Consider the following 12,890-nt stretch of genomic DNA (forward strand, 5'->3'; position numbering starts at 1 on the left):
GCTAAATAACAAGCATCTTGCAAATGTGTGTACGTGAACATGCTTCAAACCTCACCCTGAAGCAACTATACCTGGGCTATGTTAATAAACCTTGTACATACTGTATATAATCACAATGCTGCAGATTCTCATTGACTGGTAGAGTACGGATGGATGGTGCTTCTTTTATAAGGAATGGTAGCAGCTGTGTTAGAAAGCACTGAGCAGAGTAGGACTCTTTCTGGGTCAGAAAATTGAAAACTTTACAGGAATCAACAGATATGTAAACCCTTTTGATTTATCTACAACCTCCTCCTGCCAATACTCTTTCGTAGTCCGCAGTAACCTTCTGTGAACAATCTTGTCTCTGTCACTGGTGACTGGCCTGGTCTAAGTGAGTGTAGTTGTGCTTATGAGTGTGCTCTGCGATGGACTGCTACATGTGAGTTCCCTTTAATCTATGCCGATAGTAGAAATAAAACACTGTTGTAATTATAATGGGGAAAAGAATGATTTTTTACATTCTTCTCCTTATCAGTTACTAACTTTAAAATTAGGCTAATGGCAAACACTAAATCCGCTCCCCTGCCATGCATGTGTCTGCATGACCAAGACTGAGATGCTGCCTTATATCCAATAAATGAATGACTGGACAGACATGTTCTAAACTTGCACCGGGTGGTGTTGTAGTTAAATATTTTAAAAATTGTATAGGGACTTTATATCTGTAATGTAACAAAATAAGAAAGAAAAAAACAAACATGGACTATTTAAGTTGCTTAAGCATTGTTGCATGTAATTCTACAATTCTTTTAATGTTTACTTTTTCAATGTATTGTTGGCATACATTGTGATTAAAATGAGTATTGTGTCTACCTAATGTATCAGTGGTTGTTACTTTCCTTTGGATGGTATAGTTTCTCTCTTTTTAGAGTGCAGATTTGTACCCTTTTTTTGCTTTTTGTTTTGAAATCCAATGTTTATGCCTTTAAAATGTTAAAACTGTTTTATGTATGTAGGGGAAACAGAAATCATTAAAAGAAAAATCTGAGCAGTAAAGGCTTCTATTTATATTATTCTGAAGATACGTGCAATAAAAGGTGCCCCATATTTTTGTCGGGGTGAGAGGGGGCATCCGTTACAGTCATTGCTTCATATCCTCTTAATGGAACAATTGTCGGCTGAGTGACTTTCCTTTTGATTACATTCATGTTCAGTATGGCACCTACTCTGTTTTGGTTAAAAAGAACAAACTTTTGGTCAGTGCAGCCATTTTTACAGGGCAAAATGTCTTGCTTAACATGATCAGATTGGTATAATTATGTCAGATGAGTGCTTCAAAATAAAATTTTAGCCACCATCTGTTTGACTGTGAAATCACAAGATGCTATTAATTTGGTATATAACCAAATTCACTTCCCAGGCCCTCCCTGCGTGGAGTTTGCATGTTCTCCCTGTGTCTGCATGGGTTTCCTCCAGGTGCTCCGGTTTCCTCCCACAGTCCAAAGACATGCAGGTTAGGTGCATTGGCGATTCTAAATTGTCCCTAGTGCGTGTTTGGTGTGTGTGTGTGCCCTGCAGTGGGCTGGCACCCTGCCCGGTGTTTGTTCCTGCCCTGTGCCCTGTGCTGCTCCAGCAGACCCCCGTGACCCTGTAGTTAGGATATAGCGGGTTGGAAAATGACTGACATTTAGGTTCATCAACAATCAGGTTGAAAGGAATCAGACACTAACTGCAATGAAAGGAATGGAAAAAAGTAAATTATGTTAATAATTCAACATTATTCATTCAGACTGGTTTTAATTTGCACCATATAGGATTAGTAGCAGTATCTGCATTTGCCTTTATGGTATGACATATTTTGTGCCCTGCTTATAGAATACTGCAGTTTTTTTAAACACAGTAACATACTTAAAGAGTTAATAATAGATATTTATAATACATGTTTCTCATATAATAGGTTTACTGAGCTGCAAGTTTGGCCTGAAGAATGCTAAATTATTCACAGTGAGCTCCTATAGCTGTTACATGCTAGAGGCTGACATGGTCTTTTGAATAAACAAATGCATGAATGAAACCACATTACCAGGCAATAACCATACCATAACAATAGAAACAAACAGTATACGTACAATGGGCAATATGACATCACCACATTATATTTATCAGCATAAAATGGTAATACTGTATACTGCACATTATACCCTAAATGTGTAAGTCAGATTGTTAGCATACAGAACTGCACTCATGCCCCCTTCTATGTATATCTTTATAAGTTAATATAAATTAATCTGGATGGAGATGGTTAGAAATCTTGGAGAAACAGAGGAGACTTTAGAATTACATCTGACATAAACGACTGACGTGCCAAGTGGCTTGTGTTTTGGTGGTTTTTCCAGATGACTGTGGTCATTGATTGTATTGCCTGCCTGTTTCCTGACTTGATATGTATATAAATACTGAACGGAGTTAAATTTCTAGCCTATAATTTTTTCTGGTCCCCAAGCAACACTTTGCATTTTATGCTTTTAGTGAGTAGAAGTGTTGCCAGACCAGACCATTAAAAATGATTAGGTGTGGTCTTCCAAGGGAATGACAAGCAACAAATTTTTGGGGTGCCAACAAGACTGTCCCCGTTTACTTGAAGTTTTAACAAAAACAACACACAATGGCATTCAAAAAGAAACAAAACTGCTGCCACCGCAACACTTGGTCAGAATGACTGACCTGAATGTAAGTAGGCTGTGGAGCTCTCTTTCTTAGGTCACTTTGACAAGAAGTGACGCCTCCTTCCGGGCCATCTTGCTTTTATGGTCCAGAAATCGGAAGGGGCGGAGTCATTTGCCCACACTGGGCAGTTTCTCTGCATTGTGGAAGAAGAAGAAGAAGACAACTCAGTTAGGGGCAGCTCCCCCTCTCGGCTCAGGATGGTAGCACTTGGAAAGAACTTGGATGTTGACCCTCTGAGGCACATGTGGAACGGAGGACAGAATAGCCATCACCTACTGTAAATCAAATACTGAGAAAACCACTGACATGATGACCCAGATGACTTTAGTAATAAAGGCAAGTACAGTATGTTGCTAATGAAGTACTTTGGTTTATTCTTAAAATCAATACTGATGTTTTTGTTTAACCTTTATCATTGCTCCTGTTTCTATATCAAATGATCTATATACAGACAATTTTAAACAGCTGGAAATTGTACTTTCATTAGTTGTGCAAATAATTATGTAGGGAGGTAGCAAAAAAGAGTAAGACATACAGAGTCAACATGAATGTGGGAGAGAGATGTGAGGAAAATCACTACCTGGGTTGATTAAGAAGTGAAAAAACAAAAAAACAGTAGTCAATAATACATTGCTATGATTTGTGCTAAAATTAGCTTGCTGATGAGTGTTTTATTTTTACTCTTATTACACATGTGCACTGAAGAAAGAAAGTAATGCAACTTTTTTTGGATTTAAAATTGCCCCACAGAAGTCTTCCATTTCTAATTGGTATCTCAGCTCAGCTTTCATACGCAAAACAAAGACAAATGCTTCAATTTTGTGGGCCTCCCCTCCCAATGTCAAGATGCATGCTTTTTCACTAGATTGTTACTTCAGATTTCCATGTAGTGTCTGTACTGTTGATGGACTGGATGTACTGTAGCAATTTTGGTCATTTTATTGATATTTTCCATGTAATGTTCAATGGATGGTATGACATAAATTAAAATTTAATGACAGGTATTTTTAACAGATTTAATAAAGTAAATGTTATAGCCAGCTATTCAGCTTCACAATTGTTAGCTGATTTTATGTTTCTGTGGATGCATCACACTCCACGTTTTTCTCTGTATGGCATGGAAGATGAGGAATGGATTTTTTGTTAGACGTATGCCACTGGATTTAAGCAGTGGAGCGGGTCTCGTAAATGCTATTCATTGAGTGTTTGATCACCTCTCTCTCTCTGTCACACACACACACACACACACACACACACACATACTGCTTCTCAAGATGGCTCCACTCCTTTTGACAGTGCTTCTCTCCCAGGTCTGTATGGTCCAACCAGAATTTTTATTCCAACAATGCCAATGTAACTTATTATCTCACAAAATCCTAATTGTAATACCCTCTGGAATTTACTCTGCTTCTTTCTACTCACTCTTCCAATGCTGATAAATTCTGTCAGCTCACAACACAACAGAATTGTAATGGTAATAGATAGACAGATTGATATATCGATAAAAGACACTAAATTATAGATAGATAGATAGATAGATAGATAGATAGATAGATAGATAGATAGATAGATAGATAGATAGATAGATAGATAGATAGATAGATAGATAGATAGATAGATAGATAGATAGATAGATAGATAGATAGATAGATAGATAGATAGATAGATATTGTCAATGTCACTTTTACAAAGGAACAACAAAATTGAAGGTTCAGTCGAGGCATAAGAGTTAAAAAGACAAGAAGAGAGAAAATAAAAACAAACTGAATAGTAATAAAAAAAGTACTTTACAAAATAAATAAATAAAAATTTTGTTATGGTCCGTATCAAAAGTGGTTCACAAATACAACATTAGCATACCAGTTGTAGTCCTGCTGCAGCAAGTCTTCAGCTGTTTGGCTGTTGTTCCTTGACTGATGGCCCTGATTTTGGCAAACAGGTCTTTTTTATGTGCTACCGTAACTTCTCAGGGCATATGACTGGTGAAGCTCCCTCTTTCAACATTTTTTACAATGACACTGTTCTGTAACTCTAGTGTTCCATTTGTTTTTCTTTTTTTCTTTCATTACCCGAGCTTTGGACTTAGACCAGCTTTGGATGCTGGTCTACAGAAACAAATTATGATACTGGAAGCCATGACATGTTATGATAAGGAGTAATATCCAAACCTTGAAATTTCGAGAAACATAATGGCTGGTACAGCCAACTAACTCTGCTGGATAAGAGCAAGTTTCTAATCTGATCACAAACTGGAAGCAAATATTCCAAGATGTATGTATAATTCAGAGGTGAAGTGTAAAATAGAGCCACTAGGAGGCAGCACATGAGAAGAGATGTATGAAAATGTTACAAAGCCATTTTCCATCCAGGCAAATGTATTTGCCAGTACAATAGCAAGAAACAAAAAGAAAATAATGGTTGTGATTTTGAAAATGGTAAAGGGTCACTTCTATACAGTAAATTCTTATTGATTTATTCATATTTGTGCTCAGGTATTTGAGTTATATGTACTAAGACAAATACAGAAACTGATTTTTTTTTCCCTTTTGTTATGGTGATGTTTTACGGGATGTGTTAGCAAATGGTTTCACATTGTGATCATTTTTTGGTTACAGAACATGTTCACTTTGGAAAGTTGTTATTTTTGAAAAACATTTTTTATATCAATTTGTTGCATAATGTTGACTTGCAATAACACGTTTTTCCCTTTCAAATGCTACTCCAAAAAGAGCTTAAGATGGTTTCAGCTGGTGAGTCTATATGCCTCTGACAGTCTGTGTTTCTTTGACCATGTATGCTCTAGCTAATAGTCTGTGTGTCATGTGAAACATTATTAGAAATGTAATTATTAACAGTGACTTTGGACCTTTTTGTTAGTTTCTTAAAGTGAATTTTTCAGTGACGATTCCATTGTTAAAGAAGCTAAACACCGTTCTGAATTACAGATTGTAAGGACATTAGGGTAACTACTCAAACAATCACTTTTTCACCACTGAAAAACTACTTCTGCTGGTGTCACATTAATTTTACACGTACTATATTAAGAAAAATATTTGATGAGAACAAGTCATTCAGCTAAAACAAAGCTTGCCAAGCCAAGCGCTGTTCAGCTAACCGTTACATAATAGCATTGATAGATGAACAAATTACAACTTTAATGCTAATTCATAATACTAAGTGCGAAATAAGAACCAAAAGATGTCCCTTTTATTTTTATTCTTTCTTAAAGTCAGTGTGTATCCGATTTCCACTATGGCATTTTCAGTTAATTGCTGAATTAACACTGTGAACTAACTCCTTGCCTTCTACTTTAACCTGCTGTCCCTGTAGCAGATTTAATCGTAACCATTGCTCAGAGTTCCTGCAGAAATGACTAATGTCATCCAGAGGAGGTAAACCTCGCACCACTGAAAAGCTACTTGGTGAGCTCCTGTATCCAATCGCAAAGTCATAAGATTAAGTTTATAATAAATATTTTCTGAATGGTCATTGCACTCCAATAAAATGAATCCAGACCTACTTTAAAAGCTATGTTCAAAACATTTATAGCAAATGTAGTGATGAGCAAAGCAATTCGTGCAAAACTGAATTTGCAGCAAAGCTCAGCATTTTGCTTCAGAAAAAAATTGCACAATAAATTCAGTTTCACTGCCAGTGAAATTCATGCCATTCACAAAAAAAGAGAGTGCTTAGTTCCTGTCTGGAAGCGTTTTCATGATGTAATTCTGCATTTAGCATTTAAATAACAATCTCTACTAAAAACAAAAAATAACACCAGACATGAGCATATCCTCAACTAGAAGAAGGCAGTTGCTAGTTAGTTTTCCTGTGGATTGACGTAACCAATGGTACATTTTAGAGTGTCTTTGTCTGGAAAATATGCACCACATTGCTTCCTCTGTGAATGAGATGCATAAATATAAATGACTTTACCAGTGTGGTATAAAAATAGTTGCCTTCACTTCCTGTTGTTTATCCTAGCATGGCACACATCATCCTTCCTGTGTTTCCGCATTTCTTTATCTACAGGATTCGTAAATTGATTGACCTAATGAATTCTTTGTAGAGAAAATCTTCACAAGAAGATCATGAGATGGCTAAAGGTATACCTAAGCTAAGTGTGCTCTTTTCCAGGTTAACCCTGGAAGATCTCTACCGCTTGTTGAGGAGATCTCTTACCAAAATGAAGGATACAGTAACTTAGGTGAAGAAGACGTTATTTCAAATATTAGCGACAAACCAGGGGTCGTCACTAACAATAATGAGAAAACAGGCATGCCATCATATAACATGGAGAAAGCTGCAATAGAAAATGACTATGAAAAAATTGTTTTGCGTAAAGTGCAAGAGGTGCCTTCCCAAGATTGTGAAAATGCATCACTACCTATACAATTCAATGAAAAAACTGCAGAAAAATCAAGTTACAAATCTGTGTGGTTTGAGGACGAAGTAATACCTGAAACAGGAAATATCACCGAAAAGACAAAGATCATTGAAGGCAGTTCAGAGCAAGGAAATATAAATGACAGCATGACTGGTGAACTGTTAGATGGTCAGAAATACATCACTTCTCCATTACCTTGTGATCCAAGTAATAAAGAAGCTTCCGTAAACATGAGTGTGAAAGAAACAAATGATAAATTAGAAATAAAGGAGCCAAACTGTGTGATGGGCCACTTTGTAGAAGGCGAAGAAGACGATGATGAGGAGTCACAAAACCCCTATGAAAGCATATATGCAGAAATCAGTGATACAGACAGTGAAGATGTTGCTATAATCAGAGAGCCGGATACTGACCAAAATGATATCAGTGAATCACAGTATTCACAGCCATCACAAACTAACAGAAGCTCAGAAATGAGTAATAATGGTGGCTCCATGGTGGAGGGCCAGACGTCGGTCACCATTCAGCCACCAGCATCTACAGTTGAGCTTCAGACAAGAGACAAAGAGAAAGAGACGCTGGACTCTCATTTGCAGCCTCAAATGGGATTGCTTTTTTATGTTGAAGATTCAATGGAGTTTTAACGGCTACTGTTTAAGTCTAATGACAAAAGGCCAAAAGAATATATGCAATACACTGTATAACACATATATAAACATACATTATAAATTTATGAGTTAGTTTGATAAATTTATTGTAAAAATCAATTAGCTGGTGATTAATTTCATTAAACAAAATAGTTACTTTTAGTAACCTCTAATCAGTTTTTCACTGTTATTAATGAAGTGTGGTTACAAATACTGAAAGAGTGATAATTTTACAGTACAAGTAACTGTGTACATTTTTAGATGTTAACAGCCTTAACAAACTGTTGTATACATTTTATATGTCTGTCGCTTAACGTGTAATTTTTCTGTATAATAAAAGTGTCTTTTATTCCAGCATCTTCCCTCATACCTAAAAATCAAAGCATTTTTTCCCAGTGTGTTATTCTTACTGAACATCCTCACAAGAGCCAGCTCCTTTCCCATCAACGCTTATGCTTCATACCCAGAGCCTCTCTTCCTATATGCAGATTATGCACTGTGTGGGGGGTCTGTGATTAGAGGGACAATGTGGGGGGCTTGTTGGGGTTTTGAATACCTTTGAAATTTAGAAGCTCCACTTTGGATTGCACGTTTTTATCATTTAGTTTACTTGACTTGAGTCAGATAATTTCTCCCACAGTCCTAATCTTCACAATAGCATAAGCAAGTATATCGTGTAACATCACTCACGTATAAAGCGACCACCTCCTCAATGGAGTGAAGCTCTGGAGGTTCACAGCTGGAGTCTATTGGAATCAAATCTGTTTCATGATTGTTAACTTCACATCGTTGACAGTCACCTGTTGTGATCGTTTTCCATTAACAAGCAGAGAGGTGGCTTCAAGTCAACACCAGTCAGGAGCACAGAAAAGAAAAAAAATGAAAATATGAAGAAGCCACTCAGGCTGCACTTGCACGTGTGTTTGGAAATGTAAATCTGTCTGACTTCCAGTAAGCTAGCTAACATTACATCAATTGCCACTACACTAAAGCTAGCAGTAACAATAGCATGTAGTGTAATAGTTTTGATATCACATGTTTAACAGATATTATCTGATGTTGTAGTACCTAGGTGACCCATGGTTCAGGATTATTTATTGCCACCATGTAAACCTCAAGCCCTGTACACATTGCTAAAGGCTGCTAATGTCAGTCAACATATGAAGTGCTCCGACTGTTGTTGTATTGAAGACACGTTTGTAAATTTCACCAACACGCAGGCTCTCTGGCTTACTAGTTAGTTGTTGGTTGAACTGATGGAAAGCACCTTGCAAAAAACTTTGACATACAAAAAGAGCAATTAGCTCAGATTAACTTCAAATGTAAATTTTATTGGTAGCTATCACTATTAATTTAGTTAATGCCTTATTGCTATCCAGTATCATTGGGGGGGGGGGGACCCCAAAAAGATTCCCCTTTGGCTAGGAGTGGCACTAGTTATACCTAAAGAACTAATTTCCACTGCTGAGGTCTAGTACATCAGATCTGGTGGGGTTCTGTCTCTTGCGACTGGCCTGGGAATGTCTGGGAATGCCCCTGGAAAGGAGAAAAAAAGGTGATATGGATAAACTGAAGTGGTACACCCAGCTTGGCATGTTGCCCTTTCCCAGGCACAGCAAAGTGAACGTGTTAGGCTGGGCTCTAATTATATGAGTCGCAACTGAAGTGAGCACTCCTGTAGCAAGTTAACAAACATAGTACATACCAAGGATACCAATACTTTACTAATATTACTAATAATAAAGTACTTGGGAAGAGATGACCAAAGGGAGAATGCCTTATAGACTCTCAGAGTCTTTGTCTATTGTTGCCAATCCTTGTGGACTATCTGGGATTGTTTGTCAATAAGCAAAACAATTTGCATAAAAAAAAAATCACTATGCCAAAAAAATTTGTGAAAAAAATTGCGTTTTGCTTCCAGCGAAATTTCTTGGGTGTACAGTGTGGCAGCAGTTTTGAAATTAAATGGAATCAGGAGAAATGGAGAAGTATAAACTAGAAAAGATTAACTACTGGGAGACTGAGAATCTGGAAAACAGTGCACAAAACCAAAATTGAATTTGGGGGTACGGGCAGCATGGTGGCACAGTGGGTAGCGCTGCTGCCTCTCAGTAAGGAGACCTGGGTTCGCTTCCCGGGTCCTCCCTGCGTGGAGTTTGCATGTTCTCCCCATGTCTGCATGTGTGTTCCTCCGGGTGCTCCAGTTTCCTCTCGCAGTCCAAAGGCATGCAGGTTAGGTGCATTGGCGATTCTAAATTGTCCTTGGTGTGCGTGTGTGTGTGTGTGTGTGTGTGTGTGTGTGCCCTGCTCAGGGTTTGTGTCCTGCCTTGTGCACTGTGTTGACTGGGATTGGCTCCAGCAGACCCTCGTGACCCTGTAGTTAGGATATAGCAGGTTGGATAATGGATGGATGGATGGAATTTGGGGGTTTTGATAAAAAAAACAGAAAAGAGTTTGTATCCAAGAATCAAAGTGATGCACAAAAAATAACACTACAGAGTTTTTCAGTTGAGACTGAAAACTTTGACAAACTAGGAAATGGACCACCCTGACCTTACTTTTTATTACATCCTGGTACTGATGTCACATGTCATACACCCCTGGTTGCTTGCCTATTAAAGGAACTTTTTCAAAATGGCGTCACAGGAAAATGTGATTTAAATATAATGTTTGTTAAAAATTTATCAAATTGAGAAACAAATGACATGTACAATTTACATAAGTAGAAAGGTTGCTAACATGCATTAATTCTGCATGCCCCTGCCTGTCATTTAGTTTTTAAATAAAAAAAATTACTCCTATCCTGTCACATGTGGACATTTTGAAGTGTTCTGGTAGTAACATCGCCACTTTACCAATTATGATGACAATCCTGAAGACGCAATGGAGATAAAAAAAAAAACAAAACCTGAAGCTTCACAATTTATGAAGAGTGCAGATCCTCAATCTCGTCTGCAGGAATCAAGAAACAGAAAGGGCAGTTGTTACTGTAGGGTGGGGGCTTCCCACATAGTGAAGAAAATGAAGTAATACACATGATGGTGCATTTTGGTGTGCCTTCATGTGGAAAATGTGCAGCATGTTAAATATTTAAAAACACACACTGCTCTCCTCCACAGTGATGTGAACGAAAAGCCTAAATAGAATCGTTCAGAATGGTGTGTGAGAGATTACGCAGCAGCAGAAAAGAACACAGGTAAACATGGAAATGCTCAGGAGGTTTTAAGGAGCAGTACTCTTTTATTCCACATCAAAATCATTCAAAACCTCTTTTTATTGAGCTCCATGTATTGCAATTGTAAAATCACTTATAAAGAGAATTTTAATGTCAATTTAGAAAAATTGTATGCAAATTAAAGCTTATTATTACTTGTTAACTCCGCCACCTCTGCTCCCACCAGTGAGCCCTTACTACAACCTTTACTGTGGACCACCAGCCTGAAGAATCCTTAAATCCCTTCCTAGGATCCCTTCTGGGAAAGCCTAGAACTGCTTTCAAGCTCGGCACCCACTGAGGACAATGTTCTGTTGAGACTGCAAAGGACTAGTTCCTGTTCTTCCTTACTTAAAAGGATTGAATGCTCCCACTTCTTCCAGTCAGGGACTCTGTGCTCCCCCTATCAGTCTGGAATTTAACTACTGGGTTTTGCTCACATTTTCTAGGACACACCTATGTGTCACTCCTGAGTATGCACTGTGCTGTGCCTCGGAGCATAAAGCACCTAAGGGCTTTTCTTCTCCTGTTAGCCCTCTTTAGTCTTTTGATAGAAGGCTAGAGAACCCTGTTTCTTGATGGGTTACTTGCTGTTTAGTGTCATGTTTAAACATTATATGTATCCTGCCAGTTCTGACTTGTTCGTTTTCTTCCCTTTTCTACTTCCCTTTCCCTTTCCCTTTCTGGGGAAACTTGTAGACTTACCATGTGTACAGCTCTCTAGTGGTGCCCCTTCTCCTGCACTGGCACAGTTGCATATGTTTTCCCACCACTGCATGGTTATCTGTCCACAATAGGTTTTCCTGTTTCATCTTTGCCCATTGCACAATCTACCACTACGCATTTTAATATTAAACGTAAAGATTTTGGATACCTCATATTGGCTAATCCGTGTTTTTTCATTCAGATAGCAGAAAGGAAATAAACAACATCCATAAATTTACAAGCATTCTTCATTAAAAGTACCATTTAATGCCATTGCAGGCATAACTTAAAATAAATTTGTACACTGCCATAAAGTTGTGTTTTGGAAGACTTTTAGCATATTTTGAAGACTTTAAGGTTCATTATTTTCTGCCTTTTATTGAAAAGTGGATTTAGGATGCCTGCTAGTATATGACTTGTGCAGCTACAGAATATGCATGAGGGTGCCTGTGTTGGAATGCCATACCCATTAGGTGTTGCTTCCTGCCTTGCACCCATGGCTGTCGGAGTAGGAAGATCTTCCAACTATCGACCTCACATGCCTGAAATGGAAAAAACAGATTTAGAATATGAAGGGGGGTCAGGTAGCATTTTCAACATGTACAGCAAAGCCTGTGTGTTTAAACAAAAACTTTATGACAGAGCAAAGTATACAGTACTGTCCTTATTGCCAGCTAAGGAACTCGTTTTTATTTTATGCAGCACCTTTCATATTGAGTACCATCACAGAAAAGTTGATAAAGTCTCAATTTCTACATAGCATAGAGAACAAGAGTAAAGAACTTTATCTCAATTGAATTTCTTCATTGCATATGATGTCTCAACATGGCTATGTTCAATTAAATAAGAGCTTTGGCAGATATATAAAATAAGAGAAGCAAAAAATGAAAAAAGGGATGCACGGTGGCGCAGTGAGTAGCGCTGCTGCCTCGCAGTTAGGAGACCCAGGTTCACTTCCCAGGTCCTCCCTGCGTGGAGTTTACATGTTCTCCCCGTGTCTGTGTGGGTTTACTCCGGGTACTCCGGTTTCCTCCCACAGTCCAAAGACATGCAGGTTAGGTGCATTGGCGATTCTAAATTGTCCCTAGTTTGTACTTGGAGTGTGGGTGTGTGTGTGCGCCCTGCGGTGGGCTCACTCCCTGCGGTGGGCTCGCGCCCTGCCTGGGGTTTGTTTCCTGCCTTGCGCCCTGTGTTGACTGGGATTGGCTCCAGCAGACTCCCATGACCCTGT

General features: G+C 38.3%; 1 protein-coding gene across 1 annotated transcript in view; it reads left to right on the plus strand.

Annotated features, from left to right (window-relative positions):
* Positions 1–7,941, plus strand: part of cdhr5-rs (cadherin-related family member 5, related sequence) — a 66,388-nt gene extending 58,447 nt beyond the window's left edge. The window contains exons 14-15 of the mRNA XM_051930253.1: positions 5,439–5,459; positions 6,844–7,941. Coding sequence (XP_051786213.1) covers positions 5,439–5,459; positions 6,844–7,737 — 915 coding nt within the window. The 3' untranslated portion in view covers positions 7,738–7,941. The remainder of the gene's footprint in view (positions 1–5,438; positions 5,460–6,843) is intronic.
* Positions 7,942–12,890: the final 4,949 nt, after the last annotated feature.

The sequence above is a fragment of the Erpetoichthys calabaricus genome, chromosome 1, assembly GCF_900747795.2.
Source record: "Erpetoichthys calabaricus chromosome 1, fErpCal1.3, whole genome shotgun sequence".
NCBI classification, from domain to species: Eukaryota; Metazoa; Chordata; class Cladistia; order Polypteriformes; family Polypteridae; genus Erpetoichthys; species Erpetoichthys calabaricus.